At 44.4% G+C, this 16132-nt stretch overlaps 1 protein-coding gene across 1 annotated transcript in view; it reads right to left on the bottom strand.

Annotated features, from left to right (window-relative positions):
* PDE3A (phosphodiesterase 3A) overlaps nt 1-16132 on the bottom strand; it is a 316228-nt gene that overhangs the window by 95558 nt on the left and 204538 nt on the right. Inside the window, exon 2 of the mRNA XM_056847355.1 lies at nt 7795-7845. Within this exon, the coding sequence (XP_056703333.1) occupies nt 7795-7845 (51 nt within the window). The remainder of the gene's footprint in view (nt 1-7794; nt 7846-16132) is intronic.

Below are 16132 nucleotides of genomic sequence, written 5' to 3'. Positions count from 1 at the left end.
CTACCTTTTAAGGAGAATCAAACGGGCTTACAATCTCCTTCCCTTCCTCTCCCCACAAAAGACACCCTGTGAAGTAGGTGGGGCTGAGAGGTTGGCATCCCTACCAGCCAGGCTTCATGTGGAGGAGTGGGGAAACCGGTTCACCAGATTAGAGTCCGCCGCTCATGTGGAAAAGTGGGGAATTAAACCTGGTTCTCTAGATTAGAGTCCACCGCTCTTACCCACTACACCACACTGGCTGTCTCTCATTTAAAAAAAAAAAAAAAAATCAAAATTGTACTGCTGGGAATGAGAATGAGACCATTTTCACTCCTGACAACAAGAACACTCTCAGTCTTGACCATTTTAAGAAATTATACTTTATTGTGGTATAGCTTTTTTTTTTTAAATGGTAGTTTAAATGTAAACACAGTATAATAGAAGCCATGTTCATTCCAGAGTATCCGGCAGAGAACACGTTTGACTAGCTTAAAGAATGACGCAACGTTGCTCCCAAGAATAGACAAGGGAGGGCTCAAAATGATTAAATGGAAGCTTTTAATGGGAGGGGCCATGGCTCAGTGGTAGAGCCTCTGCTTGGCATGCAGAAGGTCCCAGGTTCAATCCCCGGCATCTCCAGTTAAAGGGACTAGGCAAGTAGGTGATGGGAAAGACCTCTGCCTGAGAGCTGCTGCCAGTCTGAGTAGGCAATACTGACTTTGATAGACCAAGAGTCTGATTCAGTATAAGGCAGCTTCATGTGTTCATGTGTTTTTAATGGATTAGCAATCTAAATTGCCCAGATTAGCCAGGGTCAGCTGTACTCTGTACTTGGATGGGAGACCACCAAAGGGTTGCTATGCAGAGGAAGGCAATGGCAAACCACCTCTGCTCATCTCTTGCCTTGAAGGCCTCAAGAGGTAGAACTTCATGGGGTTGCCATAAGACACTTGTGACTTGACAGCCCATAATTATAATTTATTTATTGGACAAGACTGATCAGGTACGAAGTTTTTCAAACTGCACAGAACAATTCCTCAAAAGACAACTCCACGCCACTTAGAAACTCTCTACTCTCACCTTCCGCCTTCTGATTTTCCCAGATCAATCTGAATGCTCCTTCTGCCCAAATTACATTCCCTCTCTCAAAGCAGTCTTTTAAAAACACCATTGCTGGGATTTTCTTTTGAACAACCATCTCAATTGGTAGCTCTCCTTGTTGAGCACTTCAGAGGAGAGCTACCTACCCTCTGCTTTGCTCACACAACCCCTCTTAAAACGATCGGGGTGGCGGTCGAAACGAGAAAATGGGTTATTAGATCCCGATTCAGTGTCCGCAAGAAAACAGCCTTTCTACAAAGCTCTTCATCAACGGTTTGCAGCTGTTGGAGAGAATCAGAAACCTAAACGCATGTAGCTTTCCAAGCCTTATTCATTCCACATGATGCAACAGATCAATAAATGAGATTGTTTTTTCATCCCTCTGACTGAAGCTCTGCATTAAAAAAAAAATCGAACATTTCAGTTGTCTCAGATGGAGGAGCAGGTGCGGACTGCCCACATACAGAGTGTCCTGGAACAGAGCTGAACAATTGTTTGAAATGCGTTGCTGCCACACTGGTAATGTCCAGGCAAACAGGCATCACGGCGTTCTTCAGCCATGAGTAAGAGCTGGTCAAATACACCGAACCCCCCTATCACAGCCATTTTTAATTAAATTGGTCCATATGGTGGATGGTTTTGCCTGGCCCCTGGGTGCAAGAGCTAGCAAGAGCCTGCCCATAATGGCAAGAGTTTGAAACAGAGAAGGTAACAGATGGGCAAGCTCAGTGGCCAGCCAGAAGTCTAGAAGTGCAGCAGCACAGCCGGAGGGCTTCCCTTAGCAACAAGTCACTAACCTAAGAAAATGCTGCAAACCTTGGAGCTGCGAAGAAGGTGGGGAGGGACTGGCTTTTTGGAATTGCCTGACTCCCGGGATCAGGAGGATTCCGGGCCTGTCCTGTCAGTATCCTCATCTGAACTGCCTGCAAAGGACCTTGTCAGTTTGCACAGTGGTGCAAACAATTATTTATTACAGCCAAAGGCCAGCATAAAATATACACCCTATAATAAAATTATAAAAACTCCCACTTACAGCATCTCATCCATACTAGTTAATCTGAAGGTTTGCCCATAAGGTTCTTCATAAATGCCTTCCGTTTCCAGCAAACATAATAGCAAACTTTTGCTACGGAATATGAGATATAAGTCACCCTATCTTCCAGTAGATATTCTACCAGTAGATATTCTACAAAGGAGGCCTCAGAGGTGTAGGAGTGTACAAATCGAGACAGGAGGGGAGTAATTAAATGATTTCTGGCATCATTATAATGTTCACAATGGAGCAAAATATGTGCTAGCATCTCCACCGTATCCATGGGACAAGAGCATTTGTGTGTCTCTCTTGGGGAATGAAGAAACCTTCCTGAAAGCAAAGCAGATGGAAGGGTATCAAATCGGGCCCTAGAAAAGGCCCATCTTAATGTTGGGGAAGTAATTGAGGTTAGATAAGGGGCTGATTAACTGCCTATCCATGACCTGAGGTTTTTAAAGTAGTTAGGAAGAAGAGCATTGTCATTTTGAAACTCAATTATCAATGAGACGTTGATGGAACACAGTCGTGCAGCAAGCAGGGATTCGGCTTTGCCGAACAGTTTCTTAGGTGGGTTGCCCGACATGCAGAAAACCACTGGTGTGGAATCACTCAGTGCTGGGGAGGGGCTGTGGCTCAGTGGTAGAGCATCTGCTTGGCATGCAGAAGGTCCCAGGTTCAATCCCAAGCTTCTCCAGTTAAAGGGACTAGGCAAGTGGGTGATGTGAAAGGCCTCTGCCTGAGACCCTGGAGAGCCGCTGCCGGTCTGAGTAGACAATGCTGACTTTGATGGACCAAGGGTCAGATTCAGTATAAGCAGCTTCATGTGTTCTGGTCAGTTGGTTATTGATACGCCATTGCAAAACTATAGAAAGGACAATCACCCACTCAGTAGGATACACAACTCCATCTGAATGGGTTACCCACGTGGTCACTGCCACCATGTTGTGGATCTCAAGAAATGCCCCCCCTTTCCGGAAAAAGACGAGTTGGTTTTTATATCCCACTTTTCTCTACCTTTAAGGAGTCTCAAAGCGGCTCACAATTGCCTTCCCTCCCACCCCCCAACAGGCACCTTATGAGGTAGGTGGGGCTGAAAGAGATTTTTGAAGCGATCGGGTGGCTGTTGAAACAAGCAAATGGGTTATTAGATCCCGATTCAATGTCTGCAAGAAAACTGCCTTTCTACAAACTCTTCATCAACGGTTTGCACCTGTTGGAGAGAATCAGAAACCTAACCGCATGTGTCACCCAGCAGGATACAAACCCGGTTCTCCAGATTAAAGTCCACTGCTCTTAACCACTACACTACACTGGCTTTCGAAGTCGTGATGGTACTTAGAACACTTACACTATTATTTCATTGACTTCTTTTTCTAGCCCCTAACAGGAAAAAAAAGTTTATTCATTTAGATAATTGCCACCAAATCTTTCTACTAAACTTCTGCTTCTCTAATATTGCACGTTTCAATAACTCCATCACTCAATCTCAATGGTGCCAGTAACAGTGACATTCCACCTCCATCACGAATACCCAACTATTTTAAATACAAGGATCAACATTTTGGAGCAAACTTTTAGAGCCCAGCTCCAAGCCTGTGCTGGAGTAGGAGAAAAATGTGTCCGTGCTCCAAGTTGGCAACATGTCCTGGCCATCTGGAGTGACCTGAAATTTGGATTGTGGCATCTGTACAATGTGTTAAATATGACCCCTTCTGCTCCGCAAAACAAAATAAAGCTTGTGCTGCTGCACACCTTACGTTTTAACCAATTATCTGCATTAAATAACTTTAAGGAACAGAAACAAAGCAATAACAACAACAACAACAACAACTATCTAATTTGTTAAAAGGAGAATCGAAGGAAGATTTTCAGAAGAAATGGGCATCTTATTATGAATATGCAAAACTTAAGGTGCAATATAGTAAAGTAGAAGTCAGTAGAGATTGGCATTTAGATTTACAGTAACATGTATATCCTAAGAGGTATAAGCTGAAATGATTAGATAACTGACTCACGTGTAATAAATAAAATAAAAAGAAGAAATAGAGAGTGCAGTAAAACCAGAAGGGGAGAACAAATGTAATAAAGAATAGCTGTAGATAAACAAACAAACAAACATATAATGGCATTGGTTATAGAACAGTATATTAAGTAGATTAATTTCCTTTTAATGATATAAAATGTGAGTTTTTGAAAAGGCAATTATTTACCGGAACCCCGAAAAGGGTGGAAAAAAGACTGGGTGAATGTGTATGTTTGTTATTATTTTGTTTGTTTTTTAAAAAAAATTACAATAAAATATGTTTAAAAATAACTATTATTATTATCTGAGTTATAGAAAAACAGTCTCTGCTATGCAACCTTTTTTTCTGGCACTCTCAGGAACTCTATAATTGTGCATATATTTGGAATCAGACTGCTGTTTTTCACTATGGAGAGGTACGGCTCACAATACCCCCGAGATCCAGGCTAGGCTTTCTTCCATATGATCACTAAGCAATGCTATTACAATCTACAAGACAATCTGCGAGTGTGGGCATTCACCAGTACATGCCCGACACACCTTGCCATGCAAATGTCTATTTGCTGCTACCAGATAAGCTTTTAAAAAAACTAGAAGCAACAGACTGTTCAGAGAGAGGTATCCGACTACAGCTTTAAAATCAAATCCTCCATCACCACACACCAAGAGGAATGGTAGGCAATGGCCAAGAGCTATGGCAGAGAGGTATCGACGGCGAGTTACTTGCTCAAACCCCCACCAACGGCAGTTCTTACCGAGAGACAAAACCAGAAAACAAACAGGAGAGAGACGCGGTACCTGTTCAGTAACCGGAATGGACTCCCATCGGCGTTTCAACAAAAGCAAAGGTCTCCGTTTCATTGTGCCCAGGTTTTGCTCCTGGAGCGCTTTTCCTTCACAAGAATTTTGAGTCGACGGAGAAGGCGTTATTCCCGATCCTGAAGTTGCATTGCTCCAGCCGACGGCGAGAATGGCAAAGTTTTGTGTTTGCAGAAGGTGTTGCAAGACAGGTACGAGGGGCGGGTTTTTGTTGTTGTCAAAAGTTCTTTCCTGTTTTGAGAGCCTTTAGGTCTCTCTATAGGAAGGAGCCAGGGGAAAGCTAGTGGGGAGGTGGGGGGGGGGGAGAGCTAGCATTTGCTGATGAATTACCTCATAGACGCATGAAGTAGGTAGACAACACCAGACGCACTCAATCTGAAAATAGCTGTTGCTTGGAAACTGGAAGGGTAAATTGCGGCACCTCGGCTATATATAATTGAGAGCTTTTTACATTTAAAGTGAATTAAAACACATCGGAGCCCATGTGCCTTTATTTCTCTAGATGAGCATCGTCTCGTGAAGCCTGGGAGAGGAAGGACTGCCTGTTCCCTGAGGACCAAGGGTTACGCCTCGCCACCCACTCAACCAAGCAACAGCACGGGGACTGTATCAGCAACTAAATCCTGTCCATATGGCATCCTCAATAAACTGCCTTTTTCTTTAAACAATGCTTTGTGGCTTCTCTGAGGGAAATCTGCGTAGGAACGGCAAGCGTTCCTATCCATATCATGAAAGGGAAAAAAATTCGTGAAGGATATCTACTTTCATGACAAATGTGTGTGTGTATTAAGTGCCTTCAAGTCACCTATGGAGACCCTATGAATTAATGACCTCCAAAATGTCCTATTATTAACAGGAGCCAGCGTGGTGTAGTGGTTAAGAGCAGTGGACTCTAAACTGGAGAACCAGGTTTGATTCCCCCCTCCTCCCCATGAGCAGCGGACTCCAATCTGGTGAACTGGGTTGGTTTCCCCCCTCCTCCACATGAAGCCCTCTGGTTGACATGGGCCTAGTCACAGTTGTCTCCAAACTCTCTCATCCCCACCTACCTCACAAGGCGTCTGTTGTGGGGAGAGGAAGGGAAAGCAATTGTAAGCCGCTTTGAGACTCCTTAAAGGCAGAGAAAAGAGGGGTATAAAATCCAACTCTTCTTCTAGAGGAACATGATGAATGTTTCCAGCATCTCCCAAGAGGTCTGTGGTCATTCTAGGAAATATCAATCTACACTCCCTCCACACACACAATTTCTCATTTCTTTATTTTCATCTGGAGCAATTGTCAGTGTTTTTATTTCACAGTTTTCCATGTCTGGAAGTACCATCCAAGTACTGATCCTGCTTCGCTTTTGAGATATAATGAGATTGGGCTATACCATCCCAATCCACATCCCAACAGGAAAGCATACATATAAGAAGTGCAGGCAAAGCCTATGCATTTTTACTTGGAAGTAAATGCTATTTAATTCAATGGGGCTTACTTCCAAGAAAGGGCACATAGGACTCCAGCCTAACGCATTTGGGATTTGTAGAATGTTATCAGACTGGACTAAGGGCCCATAGCACAGGCAGAGATTAATAATGCAACTCAAGGCTGCAGTTCCATGTGACTGCACTTCAAATAGCTGATGAATTATAAATTCACTATTCAATGCTATCAAATTAAATACTTTTATTGCATTGACTCAAAGGCATATTCAGTGCCATGCTTTAACAGCAAGATCCCAGAATACAGTTGGAAGGCGTACCATAGAGCAAGCTTGTGGAAGCTTAACAGCCTTGGATTTAGTCAGTTCAGGTTGAGTATCCCATATCTGAAATGACTGGGACCAGAAGTGTTTTGGATCTTGGATTTTTTACAGATTTTGGAATATTTGCATATATTATAGCATCATTATCATTATTATTATTATTGAAATTTGTAGCCCTTCCTCCCCAGCCAAAGCTGGGATGGGACCCAAGTCTAAACACAAAATTCATTTATGTTTTATATACACCTTATACACATAGCCTGAAGGTAACTTTATACAATATTTTTAATAATTTTGTGTATGTGGGGCATCATGGGGAACCTGCCATTGGCGTGACCAACCTGCACATGTGCCATTTTATTAACCTTTGTGGGTGCTCAAAATGTTTTGGATTTTGGATCATTTCGGATATCGGTTTTTTGGATAAGGGACACTCAACCTGTACCAGGATGGAAGATCTCCTGGGAATCCTATGTATGCTACTTTGGCACTCAAGAAAGTGAAAATAACCATATAATCAAAACAGCATTGGTAAATGAGAAATAATTCTCCCTAAAGAAAACAAAAAGCTATACTGTCTGCATAGTATCAGCAAAAACAATAAAAACAACACTGGTTTTCCATGTTGGATGTTCTGCACATTGGAGATTGGCAAATTTGGGCTCTCAGCAGGCAAATGACCAGGGCACACAACCTCTTTTGCTGACATCATCCTGGGTCAACTCAACATGAAGGGCAGCTAATTGTCTCATGGGCTCCAGCTCAAGTTCCTTTAAGGGTCCAAACGTCTCGAACCAGACTACAGCCAACAGTACCGCATGGCTCAACCCCTGATCAAGGCAAGAATTCGGCACAGATCTAAACAGCTATGCAAAATATACATGCATCCATACAAAATAAAAACACCTTGTTTGGAACTACTGAAAATAAAAGAGGTACAAACCCGAGTCAAACCCCTGATGGCAGTGAAACTCCTTATGGAGTTAATGGAGAACATAAGTTGCATACGGAAATGTGCTGAACGTGCCATTTTCCCCAATACCAGCTCACACCGATCATACAAAAAACTTGCAAAAACCCCTCAAAACTGACCTGAGATCCTCTAGGTCCTCGTTTGTGATCCCATTCAGAATGCCCCATGATCTACAGAAAAAGAAGAGATTACTTTAATATTATTATTTGTGCTGTACCTAAATCTATACCGAGTGTTTTACAAGTACGAAGTACAGGACCCTGAGTCAATGAGCTTATCCTTAAAAAGGTTAAAGGTAAAGGTAGTCCCCTGTGCAAGCACCGGGTCATTCCTGATCAATGGGGTGACATCACATCCTAATGTTTACTAGGCAGACTATGATTTGCCATTGCCTTCCCCAGTCATCTACACGTTACCCCAGCAAGCTGGGTACTCATTTTACCGACCTTGGAAGGATGGAAGGCTGAGTCAACCTTGAGCTGTCTACCTGAAACCAACTTCTGTTGGGATCGAACTCAGGTCGTGAGCAGAACTTTTGACATAAATTCCAGAGTGCATTTTATTAAGGAATACATGACACTGATGGGCTTCCTGAACATCTGCTAATTATGCTAATTTATGAACCAATTAACTCCCCCTTTTCAAAGTTTGTTTTGCATGTCCTTGGACATCCAGAAGCATAAATGCTGAACTATGCAGCTTTATAAAAGAAAGAAAGAAAATGAATTTATTGCAAGTCTTTTTAAGCATTGATTCATGAGCAGTAAGCGATCCACGACCGGCCGTCTGGAAATTTTTAATGAACAGAGTTGACGTTCAATGCATTCCCAATTCTCAATTCGGTTGTCTATACAATGGACCACATGATTGCTTTAATACCGGCACTATACCCATTAACGTGATTGAGCCTCCTGTGTTGACATAGCTTGGGGAATGCTTAGTAATACTGCAGTTTGACCTTCACATATTTTCTTAATATAAATACACCGCAAATTGAAGAGAGACCATTCTTTCTTTTTTTTAACGTTCTGTGAAGGTTGCAATCAAGACAGTCCCAGATGAGGTCATTCCAATTATATATCATCCTCGGCCGAGGTCTTTTAATGCTGTCAATCCAGATTTCTTAGGGGGATACATTGAGGTTCATAGTGAGGACACTTATATCATCATATACAGGGAAAATGCACAGAGGCAGCCAAAAGAGATTACGGTCCACTTATATACAAGCTATTTTTGCAAATGTGCAAGAGAGAGCAACACAAACTTAAAAAGCTGCATCACACCTTATGTTCATCTGTCATAGCAGAAGTCAGTATTCTGGATTGCTTTCATACTGTTGCATTTCCCAGCAGCGGTGGACAAGAGAAGAAATGCACAATGTACAGTTGATTAGATTAGGCTTAAATGCTGTGGGGGTAAACCTAAATCTGTCCTGTATTCTCTTTAGAAATCTCAGAATAACCTTCCATTCAGGCACCAAGAAAGTCCACACCAGCTTAGCTTCAACAACTCTATAGTCTTATGGTGACGAGCCATGGCTCAGTGGTAGAATATGTTCTTTGTGGGCAGAAGGTCCCGTGTTCAGTCCCCATCATCTCCAGTTAAAAACAAGGATTAAGTAGCAGATGATGTGAAAGAACTCTGCCTGTGACACAGGAGAACTGTTGCCAGTCACCATAGACAAAACTGACCAATGGTCTAATTCAGTACTTATAAGGCAGCTTCATGTATTCATGTGTACACCATGAGGTTCTCCCAACTCATTCAGCTATGCCTACGCAACCAGCATATGGAAGATAGGAGGAGGGCAAGCAGATACCACAATGGTGGGTGCAGGGAAGACCTATGTAAACAGTCCAAACACACACACCCATAATGTGAAGTTGTGCTTACTACACACATTCAACCATGTGTGTGCAGAGTTAGAACTCTGGCAAACACTGGCTTGGGATAGCCAACATGTTAATTCTACACACAAATGAGCCATCTCACATGGTCAGTATATTTACAGATAATACATGAGATGCATGAACTGCTTTCATGGGCAGGCACTTATCTACAGCCACCGTGTTTGTTTCAGACCGATAACCTGGTATGGGTCTGAACAGGGCGATCCCATGCAGGTAACAGTCTAAGCCAATTTAAATCATAGAATCACAGAGTTGGAAGGGACCACCAGGGTCATCTAGTCTAACCCACTGCACTATGCAGGAAATACACAACTACCTCCCACAAACACCCCAGGGACCCCTACTCCATGCCCAGAAGATGGCTAAGATGCCCTCCCTCTCATGAACTGCCTAAAGTCATAGAATCAGCATTGCTGACAAATGGCCATCTAGCCTCTGCTTAAAAACCTCCAGGGAAGGAGAGCTTACCACCTCCCGAGGAAGCCTGTTACACTGAGGAACCACTCTAAGTGTTAGAAAATTCTTCTTAATGTCTAGACAGAAACTCTTTTGATTTAATTTCAACCCGTTGGTTCTGATCCAAGCCTCTGGGGCAACAGAAAACAACTCGGCACCATCCTCTCTATGACAGCCCTTCAAGTACTTGAAGATGGTTATAACCCCTCTCAGTCTTCTCCTCTTCAGGCTAAACAAACACAGCCCCTTCAACCTTTCCTCATAGGACTTGGTCTCCAGACCCCTAATCAATGGGCTTAGACTGGAGTAACTGAAGACGACTGCAGTGTTAGTTCTTAGTACATCTGTCCAGGATTGCTCCTGAAATCTGTAACAATGCACCCCACTTGCCTTATACCCAGCAAAATCTAGTATCCTCCACTTCCCACAGGCAGCAATCTTGCTTGCTGGACAAAACTAGTTCCCCACCAATTCAGCACAAAGGAGCGCCCTGGGCTCTTTTGTTTGCGCAAAAGAACACGACCCTTTCTGAGTCCATCTCCCTCCGCTCCTACAACAGTACTCTTAAAGATTTGTTTCCCAAATTTGGAAGACATTCCCCAGCGAAGGAAAGGCTTACCAGTTCATTGAGAACAATGCCGCTGACGGCAGCAAGTACACTTGGCACAGATTCGCTCATTCAAAAAAAAAAAAAAAAAAAGCCCATTGTAATAACTCATAGTAGCAAACTACAGCCCCCAGATGTCTTCCACTTCAGTTTTTCGACAAGCTTGTCTTCATGAAATCTGGCACAGCCCTTGCCTTTTGTGGCTCCCTCCCTATTGCGGAGCAAATGTTCCAAAACATTTGGCCACGCCTTTAACATGTCATTCATTACCACCCTCTACTGAATTAACGCTGTGGTAGAAGAGCAAAGATGTAAGGCCCTAATTCCAGAATAGCAAAGCCCCTTTCAGAGATTACATCTACATGCCAGTATGGCATAGTGGTTAAGAGTGGTGGTTTGGAGTGGTAGAGTCTGATCTGGAGAACCGGGTTCGATTCCCCACTCCTCCACATGAGCAGCAGAGGCTAATCTGGTCAACTGGATTTGTTTCCCCACTCCGACACATGAAGCCAGCTGGGTGACCTTGGGTCAGTGATGGTTCTCTCAGCCTCATCTACCTCCCAGGGTGTCTGTTGTGGGGATGGGAAGGGAAGGTGATTGTAAGCCAGTTTGAGTCCCCGTTAAGTGGTAGAGAAAGTCGGCATATAAAAACCAACTCCTCTTCTTCTTCTACTGGAAGCCTGGCAACTGCACTTATTGGGAGCGTGGTCTGCCCACAATGCTCGTGCACTCGTTATAAGTTGCACGCGTTATGTTGGCTGGATTTTTTGCACATGAGTACAATTTTGGTACGCATGGACCAGAACCCTGAAAAATCCAGTGGTTGCTTTGCACGTAACAAAACCGAACGCATATGCTGAAATCAAGTGTTGCCCTTGTTCAGACTACATGATTGTTCACATCAGGAGGATCTATGCACCATTGTGTGTGTGTGGGGGGGGGAGGGTTCTCATATGCATGGATGTAATGTCAGAAAATGACTCTAGAGAAACCAACACATATTCCAAATCTTTGGAAATCAATCACTGTTGCTCCCATCAACAAACAGCAAAATCCAGTTTGTGTTAAAGTTTAGTTCACTCTAGGGAGGGGCTGTGGCTCAGTGGCAGAGCATCTGCTTGGCATGCAGAAGACCCCAGGTTCAATCCCCGGCATCTCCAGTTAAAGGGACTAGGCAAGTAGGTGACGTGAAAGACCTCAGCCTGAGACCCTGGAGAGCTGCTGCCTGTCTGAGTACACAATACTGACTTTGATGGACCAAGGGTCTGATTCAGTATAAGGCAGCTTCATGTGTTCATGCGTTCGAAACATACACGCCAACTCTTCTTCCCATAGGCTCCCCTTTATCTGATATAGAACCAGACTGCTGATGCTTAGTGTCAAAAAGGTCACTGAGCAGCTTTTAAACTAACTCCTAGAAAAAAGGAGCTGGAATTATTCATGTTGGGGGATTATGGGTTAACTGGTCCAGGTAATCTAAAAGGGGGACAGGTTTGCACCTGACATAACAGGGTGATAGAGCATGAGAGCCACTGAAGGAGTCTCTAGGTCCGTAGGGAGAAGTGTGTACACTAAAAGAACTTGAAGAAGGGAATTAAATTTAAGTGTTTATATGAAAATGCTAAAAGCTTCCGGGCCAAGAAGGGTCCACTTATGTCTCTTTGGGCACTTTTACACATGTTGAATAATGCACTTTCAATCTACTTTCAATGCACTTTGAAGCTGGATTTTACCGTGTGAACTGGCAAAATCCACTTGGAAACGATTATTGAAGTGTACTGAAAGTGGATTGAAAAGTGCATTATTTCATAGAATCATAGAATTAGAAGGGACCACCAAGGTCATTCCTGACCCATGGGGTGACATCACATCCCAACGTTTCCTAGGCAGACTTTGTTTATGGGGTGGTTTGCCAGTGCCTTCCCCAGTCATCTTCCCTTTACCCCCAGCAAGCTGGGTACTCATTTGACCGACCTTGGAAGGATGGAAGGCTGAGTCAACCTTGAGCCGGCTACCTGAAACCGACTTCTGCCGGGCTCGAACTCAGGCCGTGAGCAGAGCTTGGACTGCAGTACTGCAGCTTACCACTGTGTGCCAACAAAATTTCCAGGGTACAAGCTTCTGAGAGTCAAAGCGCCTCTCCTACTTGGATCTAAGGGAGAGTCTGTGCCTCAGTGGTAGAGCATCTGCTTGGCATGCAGAAGGTCCCAGGTTCAATCCCCGGCATCTCCAGCTAAAGGGACTAGGCAAGTAGGTGATGTGAAAGACCCCTGCCTGAGACCCTGGGGAGCTGCTGACAGTCTGAGTAGGCAATACAGACTTTGATGGACAAAGGGCCTGATTCAGTATAAGGCAGCTTCATGTGTTCATGGGATTTTTGAACCTAGAAAGCTTATACCCTGGAAAACATGTTGGCCTTTAAGGTGCTTCTGGACATGCATTTTGAAAAAGAAAAAAAACCTCAATTTCTATTTGAATCTGGCCACTCCTCTGCCATTTGGCCTTTCATAAAAACAAATAAATAAATGCCATAATCTCTAAAATCCTTTATCCAATATCTTCCATCAATATTTTTGATTTATTATTTTCATTTAAGACATTTTCTATAGTAGTTGCATCAATATTTACTGCACAATCAAGGAACTGCAACCGTCTTTTCAAATAAAGGAAATGTGGTGCATTTATTTAATGTAATTTCAGACTCATTGCATGGCATTGGGAGAGTTATACTTTCCCGAACAACCCCACTTCACAAGGTTCGTGTGCTGTGCAGATAAAAATGATGTCAGACGGGAATGATAAAGCGACGAAAATACTATTTCAGTGATACAAATCAGCACAATAAAATGATATTTTATCTGAGTCGGAATGTGTACATAAGGCATGAAAGAAAGAGCTCTGGTTGGGTACAGCAGTTCATGAGAAACAGCGTTAAGCAAGGAAAGCAAGCATTTTTGCATGCTACATGGGGAAGAAATTGTCTTAAGCGTCTAGCTGTGATCTTGGTTCCAAAGGAACTCGAGAGATGAGATCATATTTGGTGCTGGAAGAGAAGACAGTGGGGAGGGGGGGGTGGGAAGGCTACATATTTTAAGACTTTTCTCATGGCAGTATCTGACCTTTTTATCCTGTTTCCAAGTCCTAAACTGTGTTTGACTTCAGTAGGAATCTGAGATCCTGTGTGCAGGGGAGAGAAACACCAAGAAATGTTTGGAGAAAGAGATGGGCAGTTGGGCCATAGGCCGTTGCAAAGAGATCCAGTATGCTCATCCGATTGCTAACAATAAATTGTGTCCATTTTAACAGTCTAAATGATCTTGAGAGAGACACTGCAATGCACTGAAATAGACATTGGGGTAGAGGTCCTTCTTAAACTTCACATCTTTTACATGGCAGCCACTTCTTAGTGAGTTTGTCCCTCTTTCTGCTCCCTTCACTTTCCTCACACAATTTTCTCTTTATCTACATGCTTACATAACATAAGAACATAAGAAAGGCCATGCTGGATCAGACCAAGTCCAGCAGTCTGTTCACACAGTGGCCAACCAGGGGTCTCCAGGAAGCCCACAAAACAAGACGACTGCAGCAGCACCATCCTGTCTGTGTTCCACAGCACCTGATATAATAGGCATGCTCCTCTGATCCTGGAGAGAATAGGTATACATCATGACCAGTATCCATTTTCACCAGTAGCCATAGATAGCCCTCTCCTCCATGAACAAGTCCACTCGCCTCTTAAAGCCTTCCAAGTTGGCAGCCATCACCACATCCTGGGGCAGGGAGTTCCACAGTTTAACTACCGTATATACTCGTGTATAAGCCGAGTTTTTCAGCCCAAAAAAAGGGCTGAAAAAGCCGAACTCGGCTTATACACGGGTCAATACGGTAGGAGAGGGGAGGAGGGAGGAGGGAGGGAGGAACTTACCGCTCGCAGCCTCGCCCGGGAGCCTTTCTCCTGCCGGCAGGGGCCTGGAGGGGCCGGCAGGAGGTTCCTGCTGGCTGCTCTGCCGCCGCCCAGGCGGCAGGGAGCCTTTCTCCTGCCGGCAGGGTCCTGGAGGGGCCGGCAGGAGGTCTCTGCTGGCTGCTCCGCCGCCGCCCAGGCGCCTGGGCGCCTTTCTTCTGCCGGCAGGGACCTTCCTGGGCTGGCAGGAGGCTCCTGCCGGCTGCGCCGCCGCCACCCACGCGCCCAAGCGCCTTCCTCCGGCTGGCAGGGGCCTGGAAAGGCCTCCTGCCGGCCCAGGAAGGCCATGCCGCCGATTCGCCGCGTCTCCCGGTAAGTAGGGGGTTCAGGGGCTCTTCCCCCTCCCCCCCTTGGATGGCACTGGGGGTGGGGTGGGGCGGGGCGGGAGGGCCTGGGAGGCCGGCGGGAGGGCGACCTGGGGCAGGGGCCCTGCGCTCTAAAATGGCGGCCGCCATTTTAGAGCGCAGCATTGCCGGTAAAGGGAATTTCTTATTGACCCTCGGCTTATACGAGGGTCAATAAGAAATTCCCTTTTCTGGCCTCAAATTTGGGGGGTCGGCTTATACTCGGGTCGGCTTATACCCGAGTATATACGGTATACGTTGTGTGAAGAAATACTTCCTTTTATCTGTTTTCAATCTCTCACTCTCCAGGTTCAGCAAATGATCCTGCATTCTAGTACTATGAGAGAGGGCTTCTCCCTCATGTTTCCATTCCTCTTCTTAATTTTTTTTTCTCGAAAGACAAAAATAAATTATGATTTGGCCTGGGTATAGCCCACTTTAGGTTTCATCTGTGATGCAGTTCTGAGCCCCAACCCGTCAGAGTACCCTCTCAAATGATTTGGAGGAAAAATTGGTGGAAAAATCATTTGGGAGAGCATTTGACTTACACTTGGGGTCTGAATGATGTGTGTGTGTATGCAGTCCAAGCTCTGCTCACGACCTGAGTTCGATCCCAACGGAAGCTGGTTTCAGGTAGCCAGGTCAAGGTTGACTCAGCCTTCCATCCTTCCAAGGTCAGTAAAATGAGTACCCAGCTTGTTGGGGGTAAAGGGAAGATGACTGGGGAAGGCACTGGCAAACCACCCCGTAAACAAAGTCTACCTAGTAAACGTTGGGATGTGACATCACCCCATGGGTCAGGAATGACCTGGTGCTTGAACAGGGGATCTTTACCTTTATATGTATAGATATATAGATATATATAGATATATAGATATAGATATGAAAATGATGATGGTCTTTTTATTTTAAAAATATTTAATGGCCACTCGCTAGCTGGTTTTTAAATCCTCAGTGTCAAACCGCACAGTGCATTCCATTTAAACATACCCTTTGGGTATTTCTTGCTAAGTACTTTCTATTTTGGTCCACTTCAAGGTCACCCAGCAATGTTGCATCATTCATTGGATTGGAGGTGCCGGGGGAGAACTGGACGCCACTCAATCTCAATCAAATTGCCAATTTAACTAGCACTCTGAGTTTGACTATTGTGGAGCAAGAGGAAGCAACTGAATGCAA

This window comes from Euleptes europaea, chromosome 3, assembly GCF_029931775.1.
Source record: "Euleptes europaea isolate rEulEur1 chromosome 3, rEulEur1.hap1, whole genome shotgun sequence".
Taxonomy (NCBI): domain Eukaryota; kingdom Metazoa; phylum Chordata; class Lepidosauria; order Squamata; family Sphaerodactylidae; genus Euleptes; species Euleptes europaea.
Note: the sequence above shows the minus strand (reverse complement) of the source record. Positions and strands in the feature narration are given on the sequence as shown.